General features: G+C 39.4%; 1 protein-coding gene across 1 annotated transcript in view; it reads left to right on the forward strand.

Annotated features, from left to right (window-relative positions):
• The window catches only part of LPAR1 (lysophosphatidic acid receptor 1), a 134,288-nt gene that overhangs the window by 55,767 nt on the left and 52,462 nt on the right, over positions 1–26,059 (forward strand). The window contains exon 5 of the mRNA XM_047831236.1: positions 21,171–21,918. Within this exon, the coding sequence (XP_047687192.1) occupies positions 21,171–21,918 (748 nt within the window). The remainder of the gene's footprint in view (positions 1–21,170; positions 21,919–26,059) is intronic.

Here is a 26,059-nt window from a genome sequence, read left to right on the forward strand (position 1 = left end):
CATTGCCCAAGGTAGAAAGAGGTTGTATTTAATATAAACACTTGGGAAAATATGTACTCTTCTAAATCCTCTGTGGGAAGGTAAATTGGTTCAGTCTCTCTGGAGGGCAATTTGACAGTATCTATTCAAATGATATCCCTTTGCACATACCCTCTTCTCATCTTGGTAACTGCATTAGAAAAACACTTGTACATGAGTCCAAGGAGACATGTATAAAGATATTCATTGAAGCGTTAGTTGAAGGCCAAGAAGTACAAAACATTCTGAATATACAATAGTGGAATGACAATAAATTCAGGCATGTTGAGATTTAAGTACCATGCAGCAGTTAAAAATACATATCTCAATACAACTCTATTTCCCTAAGATAGCTGACGGAAAAAGAAAGTAAAATGCAGACTAATTCAGGAAGACATTTAAACTGTAGAACCATATGTATTTAGGGATAAACATATGGTACATTAATGTAAACACATAGTGAAAGGTCTAGAACATACATTGCCAACGTGAATGACGTTTTCCCCAAGAGGGTAAAACTTGGATCTTGGGAGATTAAAAAAAAAAAATCCCTTCAAATTTAAACCTACCTGACAATATCTTATTTTTTAATATTTAATTTCTCTCATTAGGGAGAATTTAAGTAAAGTTTTCTCACTGAGAATCACCAGTGGGAAAAAATAAGTTAAGCACTGGGCTGGATGTACAAGGATCCCCGTAGTCACACTGCCCGGGTTTAAATCCTGGCTCCAACATTTATTGACTGAGCACTTGAGGGTGGAGAAAAGGTATCCACCCTCTTAGTCCCTGCATTTCCTCATCTGCAAAATGAACATAATAATTACGGAGCCAATTTCATAGGATTATTTTAAGGATGAAATGAGATATGTATAACACTTAGAACAAAATCTAGTACAGAGTGCTCAAAACATCTTAGTTAATACTGTTCAGCAAGCTCACAGTGGCTGGCCTGGGGATCCAAGAATAAATAAGATACACAAGGCTTTTGTCTGCAGGGTTTAGAAAATGGAGTGGGACACAGAAAGATGAACAAGAAATTCCAGTGCTGTGTCACAACTGCTATGATGGAAGTATGGCTACTCTAGGAGTGGAAGGGAAGCCTCCAGGAAAGACTTGGAGGACCAGGGGAGGCTTCTGGAAGGAAGACCACCAGGCTAGGAGCTAATGTATCCTGACTTTGACAAGGGAGAAGAAACAGCGTGTGTGAATGTCGAATGTCCCGAGGGAAGAGAGAGAGCGCGCACAGCATTTGGAAGTTAGTTTGGGATAGTTGCACTCTGCTGGGGTGTGAGGTTGTAAGCAGAGATGTGCTAGAGCCTGCTCTGCCGGCGCAGAAGATCTGATTGTTCAATTTTCAGGAATTGTGTGAACCAGTTGACTTCATGCTTGTAACTTGAAATCAGCCAGGGTGGAGTATTTAACCATGGAAATTGGCAAACACAGTCCCTTACTCTTAAGAGCCCATTGTTAGATATTCATCAGCATATTTCTGGTGGTAGAGGAGGTAGATGGGTTAGGTTACAAGGTTGGAGAAGATTCTGCAGGGCCTTGCAAGCTACACGGAGGAATTTGACGTTAATCTTGAAGCCTGTGTAGCTTTGGAGTTTTGGGTCTGGCTTCAAACCCTGACTTTTGACAATTTTGGTGAGTAAGTTTATTATTTAGTCTCAAGCAGGGTAGTGAGTCTCATTATTCTTAACATATGTTGGGAACAGTAGCCTCTGATAGTTGGAGGCACCCAAGCCCACTGGGAAGGAGTCAGCTGTCAACTAATAGGTCCCAAGGAGAGGGAGTTTCCTCTTCTGGAGAGATACAGACCATTGTTGGGTCACTTAGTTCCCAAGATCCTCTGGCGAATGATGGGCCTCCTAATAACCTATATGTCAATTCTTCGCATGTAATTTGTGCTGTCAGATTTTCATCCAAGGCTGACGTGCCCTAGCCCCCAAGTCTGTATTGATGTCTACTCTTTCAACATCAAGGTTTCTCCAGGTTCAGAGAAGATAAAAGTAATTTAAATATGGCATCTCTTCAGGCAAGGCGTAATAAGCATTTCACTCCATCGGCTTAGCCTGGTATTGTCTGGCACATCAACTTGCATTCTTTCAGAGTGAATTCAGGGACCTGTGTAAAGATACACCCACATTCAAGTGTGAAAGGCCTGACAATCCTTTTCTAAGGCAAAAACAACAATTAAAAAAAAAAAAAAACCCTTTGGTTTTGTTTTCCTCTATTCATTTGGTAACAAAGAGAATTTTTCTAATCAAGGCTGCCTAATACTAGATATAAGCTAATTAATATGGACAGATAGCCTGTGATTGTTTCAGACAATAATAGGGAAGAAAGCTTCCATTGTCACCCCTGCTGGGGTTGCTGCTTAGCGAGTGAAAGATAGGCCTTGTGCTTTGAAGTGGGACAAGTTTGTATTCCCTGCTTTCCTCCCGACTAGACGGTAAGGCGGATTTTTGTTTTCTTCTGTTGAGAAAGCACCTTGTTCTTATGTAGTTAGATAAATACAGAGGCGAAACTGGACTAGCGGCAGCAGGGAGGCCGTGCGTAGCTGATTTATAGCTGTGTTAGTCCAGGCACTGTTAAAGAGTTCCTTACCCAAGGAAAGCTTCAGGGATGAACGGGAACATGTCATCATTAGGTTGAATTAACGTGTTCATGTCCTGCAGATATGGGCGTGGGGTGGAGGTGGGATAGGAAATAAAACAACTTGCCACTGTAAATGGTCATTTTCTGTTTCTAGAACTCTGTTTAGCATTACTTTAATTGTGCTTCATCCAATTACTGTGGGTAGAGGATGGATGAAAAGTTTTATTTTCCTTTTGAATGGAAGGGTCAGTAGTTCAATACATGCATGAATGGTTTGGCCTCTCTCAAAGCCAGGACCAGTATTGAGAATTTCAAAGGTATTCAGATCCTACACCTGGGATTCCAGTAAGGGAGGACTGTATGGTATCAGTTATTTATAAGGTATTTCATTCTGCTCTCAATTGTGAAGTGACCTTCTTGGTTTTAAGCCCAGGAAACAAAAGCTGTTTTCGAACGTCCATGTGATTTCCCGTAGCTGTCATGTCAAAGGCATGAATTTGGGTAGATACTCAGTGTCTTAACAGAGTGCTCCTCTAGTTCTGATCCAGCCTTTAGATGTGACACAATGAGGTCTGTACTTAAGGAGGTCTCTATTTGTCATCTGGTGGAAGACCAGCATTTTTGAACATCATTACCAATAGGTTCCTCTGACAAAATCCATCATATTTCCAAAGTTTGGTTTTAGAGGTTTACTTCTGGTGTCAGAGACTAGATACTTTTGGATTAAAGCAATTCCATATTTAATGGGTTGCATTTTGGCTTTTTTTGTTTTGTTTTTTAGACCTTTTTATGATGGCAGTTTTCAAACATTCACAAACATAAAAAGAATAATGCAACGAATACCAATATAGCCATCACCTGGATTCAACAGTTGTTAGTATTTTGCCATACCTGTTTCACTTCCTCCCATTTTGAGGGGAGGAGGAACCGCTGTAAAGCAAATGCATGGCATCGTGTCCTCTCACCTCAACCCTTGTACATCATTATGCATCTCTAAAAATAATTCATTTATATAGCCATAATACTGTTATCACACTTGACAAAATTTAATTGTTTTCTTAATGTTTATTTTTGAGAGAGCGAGACAGAGCATGAGCAGGGGAGGGGCAGAGAGAGAGGGAGACACAGAAACAGAAGCAGGCTCCAGGCTCTGAGTTATCAGCACAGAGCCCGACAAGGGGCCCGAACCCATGAACTGTGAGATCACGACCTGAGCTGAAGTCTCTCCAGTGCTTAACCAACTGAGCCACCTAGGACCCCACACACTTAACAAAATTTAAAACAACTGCTTAATATCATTTTATACTCCTCCATATTCAGATTTCCCCAACTGCTTTTCTAAGAAGTAGTTTTGCAGTTATGTTATCTTCTAAAAACATTGGTCAGATCAGTTTTCTTCTCCACAAAACCATTTGATGACTTTTTAAGATTTAAAAGACAAGCCCATATCCCCCCTTTATTCTCTAAGTCGGAAATAGATTGACCTAGCAACCAGAATGTTTCACCACTCAAGGATAGAAAAATTAGACCCATACCGAAGGTTCCAAAGTAAGAGAATGATTATAATTGTTAAATTATTAGCCACAAACGTAAGGAATTGCAGATACCTTGACAGTGCTTTCAGACAAAAGTGTGACCAATCTGAGTATGAAGTATGTTTCCAGGGCCACACAACAAAGACATAGTGTGGTCTGGCTTCATCGAACATGGAACTGAGGAAAGAGCATGGGCTTAGATGTAGGTGAATTTTGGCTCAAGTCCCATGCCTAGGGCGTGTTTCAATATAGGTATCTTTTCCAGTTTTATTTCTTTTAATCTCTAGAATTCAAACTATACTGTGCTCCCAAATGTAAATGGCAAAATATCCATTCGGCATAAGATGGCGCCTTAGATACCTGACATGAAATCATTTCCTTTCTCTCCCTCCCCCCCATAATTGTTCTAAGAATACTTTACAGGGAGAAGGTGGTTACCTCTGCATATGGTGTGTGTAGATGATGTGCTTATGTTGTATGCCAGAAGATCCATCAAAGGAAAGCCAAGTTAGATAAACAGTCTAAGGAAAACTCCAATGCATTGCCAGGAATAAATGCATGTGTAGATAAACACTGAGATTTCTGACTTACTCTATCTTGAACCATGTTTCTATTAGAGGTAAAATTTGTTCTCATATTGCAATTTAAATTCATCTATGCTCCCTTTTGTGTTTATAAGCTCAGATAAAGCTTGAGAGGATATTTTATTTCGGAACATGAGGGCACATTGTTTTGGTTTTTCTCAAACTAAGTAAAATAAAGGTGGGGGAAAGAGAGATCTAGAGTTAATTAGCTCACATGAGAAGAGGTCATGTGATTTTTTATTTAGACTGAGTCCAGGCGGTGGTGATTGGGAAATGTTTAACAATATACTCATTAGGTTTTTTTTAGATTTTAATTCCAGTACAGTCAACATACAGCGTTATATTAGTTTCAGGTGTACAATGCAGTGATTTGTCCGTGCTCATCATGACAAATTCTCTCCCTAATCCTCACCACCTATCTCACCCAGCCCCCACCCACCTCCCCTCTGGTAACCATCTGTTTGTTCTCTATAGTTAAGAATCTGTTCCTTGGTCTCTCTCTCTTTCTCTCTCTTTTCTTTGCTCATTTGTTTCTTAAATTCCACATGTTACTGAAATCATGTGGTATTCGTCTTTCTCTGACAGCTTTCCTTTAGCATTATACCCTTTAGGTCCATCCATGTTGTTGTGAATGGCAAGGTTTCATTTCTTTTTATGGCTGGATAAAATTTCATTGTATATACACATCACACCTTCTTTATTCATTCATCTATATGAGGGCACATTTTGAGTTTTCTACTCATAAAAGAAAATTGTGCAAAGATACCTGGGGTAAACCACAAAGGAGACCTTTCATGTTTGCTTCTTTTTCTTTCTAATAAATTCTTTCTAATTAGTTTAGTCTTTAGTGATTAAAGCTGCCCCTTTATCCTTCAAAAGGGACATGGTTTTCTCCCTCTTACTGCCCATTATGGTGCCATTTGCCCATTTTCCTCTTCATGTGCCTAGCTTCTCCAGCCACGTTTCTTTGAACTGTCACTGCAGCTTTTCCATGAATAAGCACTAAGATGAGGGCAATGCTCTGGTGTGTTTCCTAGCAGAGGAGAGCATAATCATAGAGTCCAGGAGATTTCTGTCTTTGGAGAACTGTACCTTGCTATATAATAAGACTGTTATCTAAAAAATCAGCCTTCATTGCTGTGGGTGATGATATTGCCATTTCACAATTGCATAGCAGCACTTAAGAACTGCCCTTAAGTTAAACTTATTTCATAAATGATAATTCCAGGCAGGCACAGGCTGGGAGAAAGTGAAAGTGGATTGTTACTTTTTCTTTAGCATCAGACAAAATGTTTATGAAAGGGTCATGGAGTAGATTAGTTCTCGAAAGGCTAGGTTGGCAATATAGTAACTTTCAGAGATTCAGACCCCCTTTGGGAGCAAGAACCTCCACTTTTGCAGGAAGAGAATAGGATATGGTTGAACTAAATAGCTGCCTGATCTCAGAATATGTGCACTTAGATGAGCCCCCATCAGGCAGCTTTGGGTGGTTTTGGAGCCATGAGACCTGAAAAGAAGGTGCATTCATCTGGATTCATCTTTGGGCCACAACACTAGGGGCTTTGCATACTCCCAAACTCCGTTTAGCATGACTTTAATTGTAGTTGATCAGGTTACTAAAGAAACCTGGCAAAAACAATGGAGGGGAGGACCCAGAAGAATCCCAGCCCTATGGCTTATGTTCAGGACTTCTCTCTGACATGCTGGATTATATATGAGTGACCAGTGGGAACTCAGGACTCAGCAGTCATGGTCAGGCAAAGATCGTACCTCTGTGAGCCACGTCAGGATGGAGACTCAGCTCATCAGCCTACTGTCTCTTTCAGGATTAGCTTGGCAAACTAGGGCTGCACAGCTTGCAGATGGGGCTTCAATTCGGTGACAGTGGAGAAAGAAAAGGTGAAAGAAACAAGGTGGCATGATAGGAAATCTGTGAGGATTATAGTTGTAGTTACGCCATGATGTTTAGCTTTCTCAGGTGATGTATCTGGAGCATGCGTTTATTCTTTTGAGAACTTTTTTTGCATATTTTCCTTAAAATTAAAAAAAATAAATCAATACAGTATTAAATGCTGCTGCTTTTTTTGGTTAGACATTTTATTGCTTTTTCTAAACTAGTCACAGAAAAAGAAAGCAGACAAACTCTTTATAAGAATAAAAGAGTACCTAAGTGTAGGTAGTAGAATACAGCAAAGACTTAAATAGGTATGTAGTCCTGTCTTTTAAAAATTAAACACCTGAGGGTTTCCTGGGTGGCTCAGTTGGTTAAGTGTCTGACTCCTGGTTTTGGCTCAGGTCATGATCCCACGATTCGTGAGTTCAAGCCCCGCATCAGCCTCTGCCCTGACAGTGTGGAGCCAGCTTGGAATTCTCTCTTTCACCCTCTCTTTCTCTGTCTCTGTCTCTGTCTCTCTCTGTCTCTCTCTCTCTCTCTCAAAATAAATAAATAAACTTTAAAAAATTGAACATCTGATATATATCCATTATATCTCAGTAATGAGAAACAACTGTTAGATGGAATATTATCCAGAAAAGCTGTATATAAGTGTGTGAAAAGTTATCAAGCACCTAGGAATAATAAGAAAATAGGTGTAAGAGCTCTTTGAGATTGTTTATCAAACTTTAATAGACATTAGAGATGACTTGGGACACCTGGGTGGCTCAGTCGGTTGAGCGTCTGACTCTTGGTTTTGGCTCAGGTCGTGATCTCCTAGTTCCTGAGTTTGAGCCCTGCATCGGGCTCTGTGCTGACAGTGAGGAGCCTGCTTGGGATTCTTTCTCTCCCCCTCTGTCTGCCCCTTCCCTGCTCATGCTCTCTCTCACTCAAAAAAAAATAAATAAAAACAAAACAAAGCAAAAGAGATGACTTAAATATATAACTATCAGTAGATTGTAAGATTCGTTGATTTGATGTGAGTTCCCTGCAAATGCATTTTATAGATTGAATGTGATCACAATAAAAATCCTATTTTTTTTGGAAGCCTCATAGGCCAGTTGTAACACTTATATAAAAATACAAAACATAAATAAAAACCAAAAAAAAATGTAATCTTAAAGGAGAAGAGCTAGGTGGGAAAAGCTGCACTTCCAGGTATCAGAATTTATTATAAAGTTATAATGAATAAGGCAGTGGGGTGTTTGTGTAAGGATAGATAAACCATCAGAAGAAATAGACACTAATCTACACACATATCATTATAAAAAAATTGGAACATGATAATAAGGAAACATTCTGCTATTAGACAATTTCGATGGGCTAATGGGAAATAATTTTTCATTTTTTTCATGGATGAATTACTTACTATTTTCATCTGTGAGTTCAAGAAAGGTGTGTTTAAAGGTGGTGGTTGCTTTATGAAAGTCAAGCTCTCTGGGTTACTGAATTTGAAAGTTTCAAGAGAACAGATATTACAAAAACTGAGTAAGAAGTACTCAATCCTTACAAGTAGGTGATGTGTTTCTCTCCCTTTTATAGATGAGGAAACGAAGTCCTGAGAGGGGGGTGTTAGATAACCAGCATTTCAACTCAGGTCTCACAGATTCTAAGGCTTCAGCTCACATCCTCTGCAAATCTATGATGGTGCTTCCCCTACCCCTTGCTGTCTCCCAGGAAACAGGAGTCGCAAGTGAAACACCCTCCCATATTCAGGTTATTCAATAATCACTCCTTGGGCCTGGTGTAACCTGGAAGGGTGTTGCTACCCTTCCCTCTCCTTCCTTCCCCTCCCTCTTTTACTGACATCACAGCCAATTGGCTGTGACTCAGAATGAATTAGCCCTTTTGTTGTTGTGGTTGGTTTTTTGTTTTTGTTGTTTTTGTTTTTTATGTTAAGTAGAGACGAGCATAGAGTGGTGTAACACAGTCATATATCTGTTACCTGACTGTGAAATTTGAACACTTTGATGTCATTGCTTCCAAATCTTTTGGTCTTTAATAAATGAAACAAATAATTACAGATAAAGCTGAAGCCCCTTGTAGTCTGCCAAAATATGACTCATTAGCCCTCTTGGCTCAGATCATAAGTTGATATTTGTCATCTCCTTGCGTATGTTTGTGGGTATATATACATATGTGGGAAAATATAAACAATATATAGTATTTTTGCAAGTTTTAGGTTTACTTATTTTGAGAGAGAGAGAGAGAGAGTGCTTGGGTGCATGCATGCACGCACACGAGGCCAGGGGAGGGACAGAGAGAGAGGGAGAGAGAATCCCGAGCAGGCTCCACACTCAGCACCGAGCCCAGTAGGGGGCTCGATCTCACAACTGTGAGATCACGGCCGGAGCTAAAATCAAGAGTCACAACTTAACCAACTGAGTTACCCAGGGGCCCCTATTTCTGCAGAGTTTTAACATTCTTAAAAATGGTGTACTGCATTGTACTGAATAAAATGCTTGAGTCCTCAGCATATAGAAAGCTCTACTTTGTTCATTCTCACTGCTTTATAGCATACCTTTCTGTTTATATTGCAATTTACCCGTTTTCCAGTTGACAAATAATTATGTTGCTTCTGACATTTCAGTCATAAGAAATACTCTCTTATAGAAGAGTAGCGATGAAAAGTCTTGGGCATGACTCCTTAGCACATGGGTGAGTTTTTCTAGGCTTAGACTTTCTCAGTCACGTGTATGAATGTGTCCAACTTTAGTGGTTTTTGCCAAATAGTTTTTCAAAGCAAACGTGCTAAATTTTACTCCCACCAACACCGAATGACCATCCTCACCAACTCCTGATATTTTCAGACGTGTTAATTTTTGCCAAGCCAGTGGAGATAAGTTGTATCTGACTGCAGTTTGTGTTTAACTCTCTCTTACTCCCTGGAAGAGTAATCTTTTCATGTGATTATTGGCCATTAAGTTTCTTTTTCTGTGAATTGCCTATGCTTATCTTTGTCTATTCTGTTGCTGCATTGTTTGGCTTTTCCCTTTTGATTTGTAGGAAGTTTTTACATTTCACTGTAAGTCTGTTTTGTGTGCATTGCCAAAATTTCTCCTAGTCTCCAGCTTCTCTTTTCACTAATTATAAAGTTCTGTTGCACAGAAGTCTTAAATTTCTAATTAGTCATTTTGTCAGTGTTTTGACCTTGTTTAGAAAAATCTATTTATGGGTTACAAATAGATGCCTTATTTTCCTTTCAAAGTCTTAGAGACTTATTTTTTCACATATTATATTTTTTCACATATTTATATTACCTGAAATTAATTTCTGTGTATATGGCATAGATAGTTTATTTTATTTTTTCATACAGATGAACAGTTATGCCATTTTCTCCATTGATGGGTAAAGCAAGTCTCTAATACCGAGTTTCTGGCGCTCTGTTCCTTTGGTCATTCATGTATTCTGGGGACAACATCACAATGTCTTAACTACTGTCACTTTCAATAAAATGTGGTATTCTATAGGGCAAAGAACTTCCAAGTTTTCCTGGATATTCAGATTCTTTTATAGCTCCATATCAACGTTTAGGAAACTTGTCAGGCACCATGAAGAACCCTTTGGGATTTTTTTCATTTTATCGCCCTGAATTAATATATTTATAGTGGGAATATTGGCATCTTAATATCTTTCTTTACCCATAAAATATTGTCTCTGTCTATAGGAACATAGTTGATTCATGTGGCTTGATGTTAACCCAGCAAACTTGCTAAATTCTATTCATACAGTTATCTTTGTATTTTCTGTGTAACGGATTATCTCATTTGTGAAAAACAGTAAGGTTTTTCTTTTTCAATTCTTTTTGTTTTTTGTTTTTGTTTTGTTTTTCTTACAGTTTGGCTATGACCACGAGTACATGCTAAAAAGCAGTTGGTAATTTGTTTCATTTGTTTTAAAAAGGAGTACTTCCATCAACTATGACAATTGCCACAGATCTTTTATCAAGTTAAGGAAGCTCCCTTCTACTTCTAGATTGCCAAATTATCACAAAAGGGCACTAAAACTTACCAAACACATTTATTCATGTCTATTGAGATGATCATTGGCTTTATTTTCTTACCTTGAATTTGTGTGGTGAATTATATTATTAGATATTTAAATGCTAGATCATGTTTGCATTCTGGAATAAACTCTGTTTAGTCTTGATATATAAAGCTATATTTGTATATTTTATACTTGTATATAATTATGTTATATAATTAGATATTTTAATATAATTACATGTAAACATGTATAAATATATAATATGTAACATATAACATATTTAGGCGCTCTCATGTATGTTCCTTAAAAATATTGGCTAATAGCTTTTATTCCTTTTTAAAAATATTTATTTATTTTGAGAGAGAGAGCGTGAGTGGGGGAAGGGCAGAGAGAGAGGGAGAGCCCAGTGTAGCGCTCGAATCCACGAACCATGACCTGAGCGGAAATCAAGAGCCAGACGCTTAATTGACCGAGCTACCCAGGTGCCCCATTAATTTCTTTTATTCTTAATCTCCTTGTTTGTTCTCATAGTTATGGTGACTTCATACAAAGGTAACCAAATAAACTTTGAAAATATAAAACCAAAACCATAATATCAAGTAATTTTTGGTAGGTTTGATAAATGGAAGCACAATGCTGAGTGGCGGTAACATGATACATGGGAGCAGAGACACTGGAGAGAAGGCTTGCATCAAGGGAAGAGGGTCACCTTTAGACTTTATCAAGACTGCACGTTAAAATATTAAGAATAAGCATTAAAGAACAGAATTAGAAAGTATGGCTGTTGAAATCTTTGAAGTGGAAAGAGGGAAATACAGAAGCTCCATTTGTTCAGTTCGGTCTTCCATCTGATGTTCTTGGGTCTAATCCTGCTGTGGACTTTCTCCTGGTTCTCACATGTTATTCCTCCTGTGCCCTTATTCTTCTGGATGACAAGTTTGTCTTGGGTGGGGGCTGCTCTGAGAGAGTGCGACCTGTCTGGCCGCACTGAGGTCCGGCCCTCCCGAGAGGTTTGTTGCTGGCCAGTGCCAGACAATGTGGAGCAGGAAGGGGGAGGGGCTATCCCAAGCTCAGGACCATGGTTTCTGGTAATTTCTCCTTCTGTGGCTTTGCAGACTTGACAGGTAGTTGAATTTCAAATCACAACTGTATGTGATTTATAGGCTTGGGGTCATGACTCCTTTTATCTGTTTCCTAGCCTGGAGCCTAAGCTAAGACAGACAAACTTCCTTGTTTTCCCCAGAGCAATTGGGTAATTTTTTTGTTTTTTCCTGGTCTACTCTTTTACTGATGGGGAGATCTTGAAGACTTCTAGCTTAGTGATTGTTCTCAATTCTAGCTCACTGCCTCCTACAAGGCTGAGGGCTCATCTTCTTTGGCCCGGTAATATTTAATGCCCAGTCTCCATAATCTGTCAATGTATTACCAGGGGGACCTATTGCCTTGGCTTGTGGTTCCCTTTTACTCAATAATGCGTTGAGAAGACTATTACATTTTCTCCATAACCTCTTAATGTTTTAATGATTTTTGTTTTCATTCCCTCCTCTTAGACCAACTCAAATTTTTCTCTGGAATTTTGGTAAGTAAAATGTTTCTCACTTTATCCCTGCCCATTACGAGGGGCTGTAACAGATATAAAGTATTTTCACGGAAGTACAATCTGCTTTCCCTAGTTTCTGTTTACATATGGACACATCTTATTCATATACGTTGTTACTTTATAAGAAGTAGTATCTTGTGTACCTTTTCAGGTAAACTCAAAAAATCTTGTAGTTGCCATTCTTCAGCTACTCTAAGAATTCTAGCTTTCAAACATTTTCAGCTTCTATCAGCATTGTTTTGTGGCCCATTTTCTATCTCTAGTGGCAGATCATCTCACTTTTTTGTTTGTTTCTAATTTGAGGCTCTAAAAGCGGGTGAGAACAATTTTGCTTAATAGAGACTTAATGGCAGTTAATTCTGTGCTCTTTTCTCTCTCTCTCTCTTTTTTCTTTTTTCTTTTCTTTCTTTTTTTTTTTTTTTTTTTTTGGAAGGGGGAAGAAATGTGTAGAAGGTCTGATTATTTTAGATTGAAGAACTTGAATTGCAGGGGTCTAAGAGAGCATCCACACCTTACTTTATGAATAAGAAAATCAACATTCAGAGCAGTTATGGGATTTACTAGAGACCAATTAGCTGGGGAGCATCAGAATCGGGAAGAATTGTTCACTCCATTGTTGTACTTTAGCAGGAGTGGGAAACCAACTCGGCTTGATTTATATCTTATTACTGGTCATTTATCCAGCATAGATTAAAATCTCTCTTTTAGCATGTCGGTTGCATACATACTCACGTTCTTATCTAAATAGTTACTAAATCACATAGGTTTAATCACCAGTCAGTTAGCTTGTGCCAAGTATTCCCTTTTTCACTTGGTCAATGAATATATTGTGTTTCAGGAGATGAGAAATCACACTGGGTGGACTGTGAGAGGCTCTACAGTGGGGGCACCAGGGGTCTGGTACCCTTGTCAGGTGTAGTATAGCCCAGTGCCCCACCCATACCTGGCCTTCCAGGAATGTCTGTGACTGTGCAAATAATAAATGAAGTGCACAGTGAAAATGAACACCATATGCACCTCTCTTCAGTGCGGGCTCGGCAGAATTGTTATGACTTCTTTTGAGATCACATGCTAGGGTGAGGTCAACTTCTGAGATTTGGAACATCTGCTCTGCAGAGCTCCAGGAGGCTCCTCCCTCCGCCCCATCATCCTGAGATGTGATTGGTGGATGTGAAAAAGGCATGGATGTGGGCTTCTCTTTTTAGCAGTGAGGACAGTATTTTTGGAATAATCCTGTTTCATTTACATCTTTGTTCCTTGGGCAGTGTAGAATTCTGTAACTTCTCTCATTACAGAGAGATTTCTAATTATGCTGATGGGGAGTTTAGCAGAATAAAGTTTAAAAAAGTCCTGAGTTTTGCCTGATCATATTTTTGTTTCCTCTAAATTTCTTACAATAAGTAGGATAATGATTCAACGAGGTGGTTTTTTCAAAATTTTGAAAATTATTGTTACAACTGTAATGATGTGTCTTGATTCTTTCTTGTGTAGTAAGAGAAAATTAACACATTCTTCTCCCACATTTCAAGTTCTTATCTATAAAGGGATTTTACTTCCAGAGTAGGTTATTTTTATAAGTATGCTTTCAGGAATTATTGTTATTATTATTACTATTATTTTTTTATGTTTACTTTTGAGAGAGAGAGACAGAGTGCGAGCAGAGGAGGGGCAGAGAGAGAGGGAGACACAGAATCCGCAGCAGGCTCCAGGCTCTGAGCTGTCAGCACAGAGCCCGACACGGGGTTCGAACCCATAAACTGTGAGATCATGACCTGAGCCAAAGTTGGATGCTTAACTGACTGAGCCACCCAGGCACCCCTAAAGAATTATTTTTGATATTTGCTCTAAGTTTTAGAGCCACATGAAGAACACTTACTTAGACTCCAGTGTTTTGGAGGGTTTTGATACTTTGTGCCACTGTTTCTGCTCTATTGTGTTTTTTATTTTTACTTTTCTCATGGCTTACTTGCCTTTGTAGTTTTTAGGAAGGAAATGTAGATGTTCTTTGGGACTGCCCACATTTTTGAGACCATTGTATATTATCCTCATATGGGGAACATGAATATAGTTGGCTGTAGATTTTATGGACCTCATTTTCTCCTTGTGATGGAGATTCTGATCGCTTGTGTTCTGTCCTTTGGAATTCTATGGCAGTAGCTTGATGATACCCTGTTCTGTCTCTTTGTTTAGATGTTGATTTGTTTGCTTTTTGTTTATTTTTATTTTTTCGTACTTAAAGATTTTTATCTTTACCCTTGAGATTCCAAAATCTAACCAAGCTGTATCTACATTTTAGTTGTTTTTAATTAGCTCTGTTTTGTAATTTATATAAATGTAAACCAGTAATCTGAGGTCTTTTCTTTTTTTTTTTTAACGTTTATTTATTTTTGAGACAGAGAGAGACAGAGCATGAACAGGGGAGGGGCAGAGAGAGAGAGAGACACAGAAGCAGAACCAGACTCCAGGCTCTGAGCCATCAGCCCAGAGCCCAATGCGGGGCTCGAACTCACGGACCGTGAGATCGTGGCCTGAGCTGAAGTCGGCCGCTTAACCGACTGAGCCACCCAGGCGCCCCTGAGGTCTTTTCTTCTTAAGCAGGAACTTACGTTTCAAGCCATATTACTTCAGCTTTGTCCTAATCTTTCTTAGAGTCCTAATATAACCACACGTTTCCATCTGTGTGCCTCCTTTCCTTATATTCCTGCCATCCCTCACCTTCTCTGAGCGCTGATGAATTTCTTAAGTATGTCTTCAGCCTGCCATTTCCATTTCCTGGAATTTTTACACTCCATTTCACTGTGTGAATTGCTGTTTTTAATTCAGAAATTGTTTTCCATCTCTTTGGTGGGCACAATAGTGGTTTTTCAAAGATGTCCGATACTTAGTCTCTGGAACCTGTGAATATGCCTTACTTGGCAAGATGTGATTAAGTTAAGGATTTTGACATGGGGAGATTGTCTCGGGTTATCTGGGTGGACTCAGTCTGGGTGGACCCTTGTGGAATCACAAGGGTCTCTAAATGTGGAAATGAGGTGGGGCCGGGGGAGCTGGTGTTAGAATGAGGTAATGTGAGAAAGACTTGATGAGCTATTGCTGGCTTTGAGGATGGAAGTAGGCCATGAACCAAGGAGTGTGGACAGTCTCCACAAGTTGGAAAAGACAAGAAAAATTCACTCTAGAACCTCTGGAAAGGAACACAGCTCTGCTAACACCTTGATTTTAGCCCAGTGAAGCCCACTTTGGACTTCTGACCTCTAAGACTATAAAATAATAAATTTACATTTAAGCCACTAAACTTAATAATGGTTATTTGTTACAGTAGCAATAGGAACTATTACAATCTCTATGTAGTTTTTACTGGTTTTTTGTTTGGTTGTTTGTTGTGTTTTTTTCATTTTGGTCTTCATGATGGCTTGTTTTATTTTCAGTGCTAGTACCCTAACAAAGTACGTTGAGAATCCTGTAACTTAATCTTTTTCTTTTTAAACACCACCCCCCCCCCGAACCATAAATTTGCTTCAAGGGGAGGTGTTTTCTTTTCTTCAGAATGGTCCTCTCCTTTGCGGTTGCATTTTTGTCTTACCCTATTTGATAATTTTTTGCTGTTTGCTGTGTCATTATAGGCATGACTACCTGAATGGGTTCTAGTCCAATCATAGTTAAGTTAGATTCTCCAGAGCTTAGTGTGGGTTTCACCCTAGGTCCCTTCGGTCCTGAAGAAGTAAAAAGCCTGTGGCTGTTACCCTATTGGTGGCTCTGCCAGGGTCTCCTTCACTTATTCTCCAGCCCTGCTTCTGCTTGTAGATGAAAAGAGAGGGGATTTAATTCTTCTTTCAGTTCAATCCTGTTATACATTCCTCTTTTTCTCAGGTATATTCTGCCTTTTACTACTTTAATCCCAGGCACATTTTATACTGTCTTAGTATTTAGCTGGCAATTTTTATGACATATAAAGTTGTTATCCAGAATTTCCTTAGTGTAGAATTTTAAATCTGAGGTTAACCTTATGTAAAATTTAGCTCAATCTTCTTATTTCACAGATGATAAAATAATCATGTAAGTTATGTCGTTAAAGGTGGTATGGCTTTAACGATTCCGTTTTTGAAGGATCCGAGATGGCAGAGGATTTGGTCACGTGCCATTTGCTAATGCAGCATGTGGGATACGCTAGAGAATATCTGTCGGTTTCACTCTTCTTAACACATCGTGGCTTAAAAAGACAATTTGCGCTTTTTTTATATGTTTTTATCCTTAGTTTAGTTTTTCTAAGTTGGGAAAAGCGAAGAGGCTGCATGTATCACCAGTTGACTTTGTTAACAGTTGGTGTTCAGAAGTTGGAATGCTGTGAAGTACTATGTGCTTCGTATTTGGCGCAAAAATGTAGGTGTCCAGAAAAAGTAAATGGTTATAGGAGCTAAAGGAAAGAAGGCAGCCTTGCATTTATAGTTAGAATATATTTTTTGTATATTGTATATCCTTTCCAGAAAGGAAAGTTATGAAGTGTAAACATCTCTGGAATTATCTTTAATGGATTAATGCAACCTATATATTTGGCATCTAATCTGTCTAACAGTTGGATGCTATACGACAGTGAACAAGAAGGTGAGAATCTCTGTTCTGATAGGGTTTATAGCCTAGTATGAGGAAGAGTTAATTGAGCCATTATTAATATACGGTGTGGTAAGTGCTGTTATGGGAAAAATATAGGGAATTGTAGTAGAAAACACCTTGCCTCGACTTGGGAATGGTTAGGGAAGTTGAGTAGAAAGAATAACCTTTCAACTGCACAAAGAATGAAAAAAAGGGAGCCAGGTAAAAATAGAGGGAAGATTGTTTGGGGCCAGTGGAAGTCAAGGTGTGGTCCCTGGACCGGCAACATCAGTATCGCCTGGGGCCCCACTTCACATCTGCTGAATCAGAAATTTTCAGAATATGCCAGTAGTCTGTATTTTAAAATCCCTCCAATCTGCGTTGTCTCCAATCTGATGTAGAAAACCACTGCTCTTAGAAACGGAGATGAGAGAGAGCACAACACATTACATAGAGCTGAAGCAGAGAGTTGGAAGTCATTAATAGTTTGAGTTGAGGTTGGAGGGCAGGTGAGGCCTGATAAGGTGGTTGAAGAGTTTAGATTTTTATCTTAAGTGCACTTGTAAGCCATTGGAGCATTTTCAGTAGGAAAACAGCTTGGTCAACCTTGTTTTTTAGAAAGATCACTAGAGAGGAGATGGGCACTGGGTAGAGAGAACACTTAGTAATCCCCTGTAGTAATAATGCTGGTGGCCTTGAGGATGGAATAAAGTGTGCAGGTTGAGTAGATGCTTAGGAAGGAGAATATACAGGGTTTGGTTATTAAGTGATGAGAATAAGGGGAGAAGGAATTCCCAGGGTTAGCCCTCAGGCCACTGGGGAGATAATGGTTCTCCAGGCTCGGGAATAGAGAAGATGGCAGTAGCAAGTTGGGGATCATGAGGGAAATTATGACTTTGTGTTTTATTTTGAGCACAGACACTGAGTACTGAGTGCCCTATGGGGTAGTTAGTCAGAGATACCAGTAGGCAATTTGATATTTGGCTAGAGCTTAGGAAAAAAGTATATGTTAAATTTGGGAGTATCGCTGATATATAAGATAATTGAAATCTTGGGGGACATATTAGAAAACTCAGTGAAAATGTGTTGACTGAGTATATAACCAGTGTAGAAAGATCAATGTTGTGCAGAATGTGGGGAACCCTCAGAAATAACTAAGAAGGACCAGCAATAGAGAAGGATCAAAATCCAGGAGAGTATGATGTCATGAAAGCCAAAGAAAGAATGATCTGAAAAGGGCTTTTCAGCCATGTGTCTAATGCTCTGAAGACAAGACTGGTGTTACTTGGGGAAGTTATATGGAACTAAAGAATTTAATGGAGTGGATTTGATGGAGGGGTTGGGGTAGAAGCCCTACTATAGTTAATTGAGATGTTAGTGAGAAATGAAGTAGTTGGCTATGAAGGAGAAAAAGGATCAAAGCTGCAAGGTCAAATGGGGTCATGACAGACCTCTCTCTTTCCTCCTCGCCTCCTCGCCTCCTCGCCTCCTCGCCTCCTCGCCTCCTCGCCTCCTCGCCTCCTCGCCTCCTCTCCTCCTCTCCTCTCCTCTCCTCTCCTCTCCTCTCCTCTCCTCTCCTCTCCTCTCCTCTCCTCTCCTTTCCTTTCCTTTCCTTTCCTGGCAGAAACTAAACTTACTTGAATGTAGATAGGAAAGATTAAGGGGAGAGGGAGAGAAGGAGGAGTGAGGGGGAGATACAAGGAGGAGAAAGGAAACAATTTATAGAACAAAGTTCTTGAAATAGTAGAAACACATAACACTTGGATGATAAAAGGTATACTCCTTCCATTGTAACAGAAGGAGAAAGGATGGATTCTTGACTAGGTCTTTTTTTGCTGGGAGAAGGGTGAAGGAGTCCCAGTCTGATGGTTTCTGTTTTCCTCCTGTGGCAATTGCTGTGAAAAGAGGGAAGATGGGACTCAAAAGAGAACAGTAGGTGAGCTTAAGTTAGTCACTATGGAGAAAGTAGAGAATAACAATTAGGGAGAAAAACAGACTTCTTGTGCTACTGAAGTCTCAGATGAGGTTAGACTTATGAATTTATGTCAGAACCAATCTGCCAGATGTGTGGATTTTCTCTAACATTGCTCAGAAGCCTTGCTGTCGGTGTGGAAGTGGCAACCAACTGCACTCATCCAAGACTGGGGTTGCTCCAAGAAATTGTTGTGGAAGTACATCCAGGCAAGTAGATTAAAAGAGAAAGGTCTCTTCTTCCTTATCTGAAGTTACAATATTCAAGAAGGGCCGAAAACTGAAGATTTTTTCAAAAGTCACCTAGTGGCAAAGCCTGCTCAGAATGAATTTATGTGAGGCTATTTATAACCTTTATTTATCAAATTTGTATATATTCATGCATTTTGCTTTAGAAAATAATGTGTGTGATTATGGGATGATGCTCTAAATTTTGATGGGGATGTTACATCATCTAAGGGTGATCTACTGTGTACCTGTTCTTAAAACCAGACAATTTTTGAATTCTGAAGGCTATCTGACCTCAGAATCTTTAAGAAGGGAATGTGTTCCTGTGTTAGCAATAAAGAGGCTGAAACATACTATGAAATCCAGGCCATATAAAAAAAAAGGGGGAGATGGGGAGGGTAATCCATTAGGGAAAGGTAGGATGCTTAAGGAAATAGATGACTTTGAAGAACTGATGTATTTGGGATCAAATGAGAAAATTGGAAGAATGGGAAGTGTGGTCAGTAATCAAATGTATAATTTATTTCCAAAGGGAGACAGTTCTGAGTGGTCACAAAGTGCAGGGTGTGACCATGGAAATGGGCAGCTGAGTTGTAATGGAATAGAAGAAGGTCATTAGAGATGAGGTCAAGAAACTGAGAGGCAAGAAAATTAGATGAAATAGCCAGAGTACTGGCAAGATTTGGGGTGGAATGGGACACTGCAAGCCAGGTTCTCAGATCTCCAGTGAACGAAACTCTTGGAAGGTACATCAGATACCAAAATGTGTAAGACAAGGTCTTCTTTCCTTTCTTGGGCGACAATCTCAAGAAACAGGTGATAAATAACAATACACGTGGTAAGTGTAATGACAGAAACATGATCTAAGAGCTATTAAAGTCTAAATAAGAGGCTTTAAATGTCTGGACAAGTCAGAAGACTAACCATTTAATAAGCATTTCACACTGTTCCAGAATGTTCAGCGTTCGGTAAACATTTATGCGCAACCTGTAGATATTCAGTGGAACATTTGGTCAAAAATGGTGGTTGAAACTGTCGTATGTGCTAAGTCATTTATTAAACGTACAAGATAAAAAAGAAAAAGGATGTGAGCTGTCTTAAATAATTTCTGATTCTAGGAGTCTCGGAAAAACTGAAGGCTTCAGGCAAAGTGATTTATTCTTTTTGATGTGTAGTTTTCTCATGTCTCCTTTATGTTACTTCATCTAATTGTGTTTCAGTAGTTTCATTGACTACCTATATTCTGTTATACACTTGTTCAGTCCTTTTTTGGATTCAAGTGAGTATAATTAATAAGTGAATATATTCTAATCGATGTTGCAAAATAAGAAAAGACCCAATAAAACATGATCGCTTCACATTTTAGAAAAACCTGAAGCACGCTTCACTTTTTGTAGAGCAGTGTCAAAGGGTCAACTGCTCTTTGGAGGTTACATTAGGTAACATATTTATGTGCTCCAAAAAGAAAAACGTCCTCCAACGTCATAGATTGGTTGACAAATGCTATTCTGGGGATAGGGGGTCATGGGGGTAGACAGTGCTGACCACAGGAATGTCGAACAGCAAATGCTGGCTTTGGGCTAAGAAGCTTTGATGCAGAGTGACCTCTGTGAAATGTTGGTGCTGATGGTCTTTGTGGGGACTTGCATTACAAAATGTTTGTTACAGATGGAACATACAATGTGAGAACAGAAATGAAGAATAATAGGGCAATAATACCCTATCTGTAAACCAACTATGTTTATAGATTCCCTAAATAACAGGTCAAAATAGGTTTCACTATGGTAAATACTCCAATTGCAATTCTCTGCAAAGTTTTCATCTGTCTCATGTATTTTAGGCAAGATTTCTGGGCCATGTGGCTTTTCTAGTAGACTTCAATGACATACAGCCACCAAGCACAGACCTTGTCATTTTTTTAACTCCAACTGTCTTTAATCTTGAGGGCAGTAATACAGTGAAAAGCCTTGGGGTTTCAACATAATAATAGAATGTTATGCAGGGTCAGATTTTCAAATTCTTTGCTTTTTTTTTTTTTGCCACATTTACCATACTATATGTCTTTAAATTTGGATCTGTGGTTTCTTCTTTCTTTCTTTTTCATCTTTTTTCCCCTTCTCTTTTAGTTCACAGCCATGAATGAACCACAGTGCTTCTACAATGAGTCCATTGCCTTCTTTTATAACCGGAGTGGAAAGTATCTTGCCACAGAATGGAACACAGTCAGCAAGCTGGTGATGGGACTTGGAATCACTGTTTGTATCTTCATAATGTTGGCCAACCTACTGGTCATGGTAGCAATCTATGTCAACCGCCGCTTCCATTTTCCTATTTATTACTTAATGGCTAATCTGGCTGCTGCAGACTTCTTTGCTGGGTTGGCTTACTTCTACCTAATGTTCAACACGGGACCCAATACTCGGAGACTGACTGTCAGCACGTGGCTTCTCCGCCAGGGCCTAATTGACACCAGCCTGACAGCGTCCGTGGCCAACTTACTGGCTATCGCAATTGAGAGGCACATTACGGTTTTCCGCATGCAGCTCCACACACGGATGAGCAACCGGCGGGTCGTGGTGGTGATTGTGGTCATCTGGACTATGGCCATCGTTATGGGCGCTATACCCAGTGTGGGCTGGAACTGCATCTGTGATATTGAAAATTGTTCCAACATGGCGCCCCTCTACAGTGACTCTTACTTAGTCTTCTGGGCCATTTTCAACTTGGTGACCTTTGTCGTAATGGTGGTTCTCTATGCTCATATCTTTGGTTATGTTCGCCAGAGGACTATGAGAATGTCTCGGCATAGTTCTGGACCCCGGCGGAATCGGGATACCATGATGAGTCTTCTGAAGACTGTCGTCATTGTGCTTGGTAAGTTTTGTCTCGACTGTTAAACTCACTCTGTGGATTTTCAGTGTCTTAACGTAAACCATATTAATTTAGGAAAATGGTAGACAACAAATGAGCATCACCAGGTGTGTGTGTATATTCAGGAATTACAAGGGGATGAGGCACTTTATAACAAATGTCTGTGGTGAAGTCAGCACACAAGTCTTTTTATAATTACAGAATTGGTGTTAGGGAAATGTCTCAGTGGTGTGCTAAATGATGATGTGAAAGGGGCCATGAATGAGTTTCGCTATCATATATTGAAAATACCAGCTTTCAAAAGGTTTCCATACAGCCCAAATTATGTTACTTTTGCCTTGTGGTCTTTTAATTATAGGTTTTCAGATAGAAAGTGCTTTATGTAATATGCATATGCTTTCATGTGTAGTCATTTTTATGAGGCCATTTCTAAATAAGTTATCTTTCACATTCTGTAGTTGTTGCTACATACATGGAGGTAAACGTATCAAGGTTTTATATAGGTTTGCTGCACAAAATGGATTGGAATTAATAGCATTCTATGACCATCTTTGTAAAAACTTATGTTTTATTCATTGATTTTGTTTTTAGTGGTGGAAATTAATTCATATTTCAAGGTGAAGAGCAAGATTTTATTCTTTTATATACACTCAAATAACTTTTGCCTTTGTTGTTTTCTTAGATTTAAACTCATGGTAATGATCAGAGGAGTGTATTTATTCATTTCTGTACTCAGAAAATAGTTCTGAGCACCTAATAAGTTCCAGGCCACGTGCTGACCCTTGGCACTGTACCCAAGAAGTGGACAGGCACAGGAAATTTCTTCTTCTTCTTCTTTTTTAATGTTTATTTATTTATTTTTGAGAGAGAGAGAGAGAGAGAGAGAGAGCGAGCATGTGCACAAGCGTGCACAAGTGGGGGAGGGGCAGAGTGAGAAGGAGACACAGAATCCAAAGAAGGCTCCAGGCTCTGAGCTGTCAGTGCAGAGCCTGATGTGGGGCTTGAATCTATGAACTGTGAGATCATGACCTGAGCCAAAGTGAGATACTTAACTGAGCCAGCCCCCAGAACATTTCTTTCTTTTTTTTTTTTTAATGTTTATTTATTTTTGAGAGAGAGACAGAGAAAGACAGAGCGTGAGCACAAGAGTGGCAGAGAAAGAGGGAGACACAGAATCCAAAGCAGGCTCCAGGCTCTGAGCTGTCAGCACAGAGCCTGAGGTGGGGCTTGAACCCACAAACCATGAGATCATGACCTGAGCTGAAGTCAGACGCTTAACTGACTGAGCCCCCGAGGCAGGCGCCCCTCAGAACATTTCTTTTTAAGCTTAGAGTACCTGTTTTAAAAGTTCACCCAGTGAGAATTTGTTTAAATAATTACCCTATTGAATTACATTTTCTCCATAGACTACATTTAAGCTAATGTGTGATCACAATTTGAAAACCTTTTTAAAAATCTCCAGCATTTCACCTTTTCCCACAGAAATTCAGTGGAAAGTTCCTCTAATGCTCTTGCTTCAATTTGTAAAGCAGATTGAATGACTGTAACTTGGGATTGTGTGGCTTCTCTGAAACTCTGGGAGTTCTATGAATTTTAGTCACTGGAAAGAAGGCCCTAATTATGGCTAAACAAACTAGCATTCTGGTTGATGAACTAGCTCCATCTATTTTGGTGAAAGTGAACGCACCAAGGAGATCATATCTGAGTATCCTGCTTGTGACCCTTTGGTAGACCGGTAAGAACAAAAAACCTTGACATTGCTGACACAATGCCCTGCAGACATGCCCTGTCTGTTTTAGTTTACCGTGGATGTTATTTTTGTGTGAAATTAAATAACATGAGGTATTTTACTTCTGTCTTGATCAAATATTTATTTACTGATGTTCTGCATGTTGGCTGAAACTTCTCATGTGGGTGCACTTTTTCTATTATTATCTCAAGTGCTGCTTATAGGTCATAGAACCGCCAGTAACAAATGACCGCTGAACTTGGACTATGAACCTGCCAAGTTGTGTTTTAATTTTGCCCTTTGTATAATGCCTTGCCCATTCTGGTATGTAGTAAGCTTTAATGATTCATATAGAATTAACTTTTATGCCTCATTGGATTATTTTACAGGTTAAGCGAGAGGTTTTTTTTGAGAGTTTACGGGGCAACAATTTCAGTGTAGATCTGCCCTAAGTGCCCCTTCTGCCCCACCGTGCCAACCCCAAACATGAAAATAACAGAAATAATGTTGCCCTCTGAGGTTTAAACTAGTAGCTTCTACAAAGCTTGAATACGTGTAACTACCTCTGAAATAAATAGCATTATTTCTATAGGTGCATGATGGAAGAAATTTTAGAACATGGAAGACTCCAGGATGATAGCTGAAGAAATTTGGTGAAGCAAGATGTGTATGTGACTGTAATACAGGAAGGAGAAATTAAATAAATGGACTGTAGCCCTTTTGAGAAAAGCAGCGAGAATGAGAGAATGGGTGAGCTGTAGGGGATGGGTGCTTGCAAAGCTTAGAATAGAGAATTCACAGTCTTAAACAGTCAGATGTTTGCCAGGTGACGCCTGATACCATTCATACAGTGTATTCCTCTGCTTGAATCCTGTGTAGTCATAACTATTTACATGGAAGACATGGCTTGGTCTTCTAGACACAGATCTAGTCTATTGGAAACTCTTCTCTTCGTGAATTAGCTTATCGACAGTCAGGCTTTGTGGGTGCACATTTGGTTTTTAACATCTGCCCTTTCTGCCAGATTGCCAGCTTTGTGGTGGGGTTGTAATGATGTGTTGTCCGTTTCCTCCACATTACCTGTCCTAGTATCTGGCACAAAGGAGGTGTTTATTAAGGTGCGTATGAATGAATGAATGAATGAATGTGGTACCAAACCAAGTGGTCGAACCTTCGGAACTGAGGACCAGAGAAGGTCAAAGGGGCTTCACTAAGTTAATGCCACTGTATTCAGCTGTGTGGCAAAAGCCAGACCTAGCTACAATCCTGTCCCATGCCTTCAAATCAAATACTGCAGCCTGGGAAGTGACCGGCCACAGTGGATGCTTAATAAAAAATGTGTTTATTTTACTTGCATTTACTGTGGAGATGATTAAGGTTTAATGACCTGTGTTAAAAACCTTCAGTTTCCATTTCACCATGTCAGAATGACCTCTGGGTTTCAGACCCGTTCAGTTTCCATGATCAACAGAAGGATGTGTTGGTCAGTAAGTCAAACTCTTAGGAGTCAACATAAAATAAAGATCTCTTTGAGATTTATCATAGCAATACCGGTACCAATTTTTAAGCACCAGATTGCATATAAACTATTTTGACTGAGTGCTGGATCTTAACATTTTTATTTGTCAAATACTTATATACCATTAATCATGTACCCAGCACTAGTCTACCTTAGAAATTAGTATTTGTAAAAAAAAAAAAAAAAAAGACCCTGCTGACTATAAGTACAAGTAAGTATCTGTTATATTCCAGAGGTAAAAACTGAGGTACAGAGAAGTTAGGTAATTTGCCCAAGGTCACACAGCTAGTTAAGGACAGGAGCTAGAATACATTTCAGACACTCTGGTTCCAGAGCCTTTGTGTGTGTGTGTGTGTGTGTGTGTGTGTGTGTGTGTGTGTGTGTGTGTGTTTACCTCCATACCATCCTGCCTCTCTATAATAAAAACAACTACCAGCTCATGCTGTATTTTGTTATAAAGTTCCAACAGCACCGTGCTATTTAATTAAAACATTGTGATCCTGTTTGTTGCCATTGATACTTCCTAGCTATTTGTGTCTTCTTTCCTGGGGAGAAGAAAGCTTTAAGGGAACATTCCTTTCCTCCTTTTGCTTCCTCTAATGATGCTCATGGCTGTCATTTCATTAGATCCTTTCCACTGCTTGGCATTGGAGTATCGGTAACTGACTGCTTCTGATTGAGGAAGTGTTTTGCTCAGGGTGTCGTTAACTTAAGGGTTCACAGTCCCAGTAAGAAGTCATGTAATCCTTCCCCAGCCTTGAATTCTCCCTACTTGACATTTTACCAAGAATTCCTTTTCAGTGTGTTCCACAGTTGAATCAGACTGGCAGTCAAGAAGTTCTACCTTATTTGACCGCAGTCTATCTCGAGTTATAAGTCCTTGCCTTTCTTGCCGT

This window comes from Prionailurus viverrinus, chromosome D4 (genome assembly GCF_022837055.1).
Source record: "Prionailurus viverrinus isolate Anna chromosome D4, UM_Priviv_1.0, whole genome shotgun sequence".
Taxonomy (NCBI): domain Eukaryota; kingdom Metazoa; phylum Chordata; class Mammalia; order Carnivora; family Felidae; genus Prionailurus; species Prionailurus viverrinus.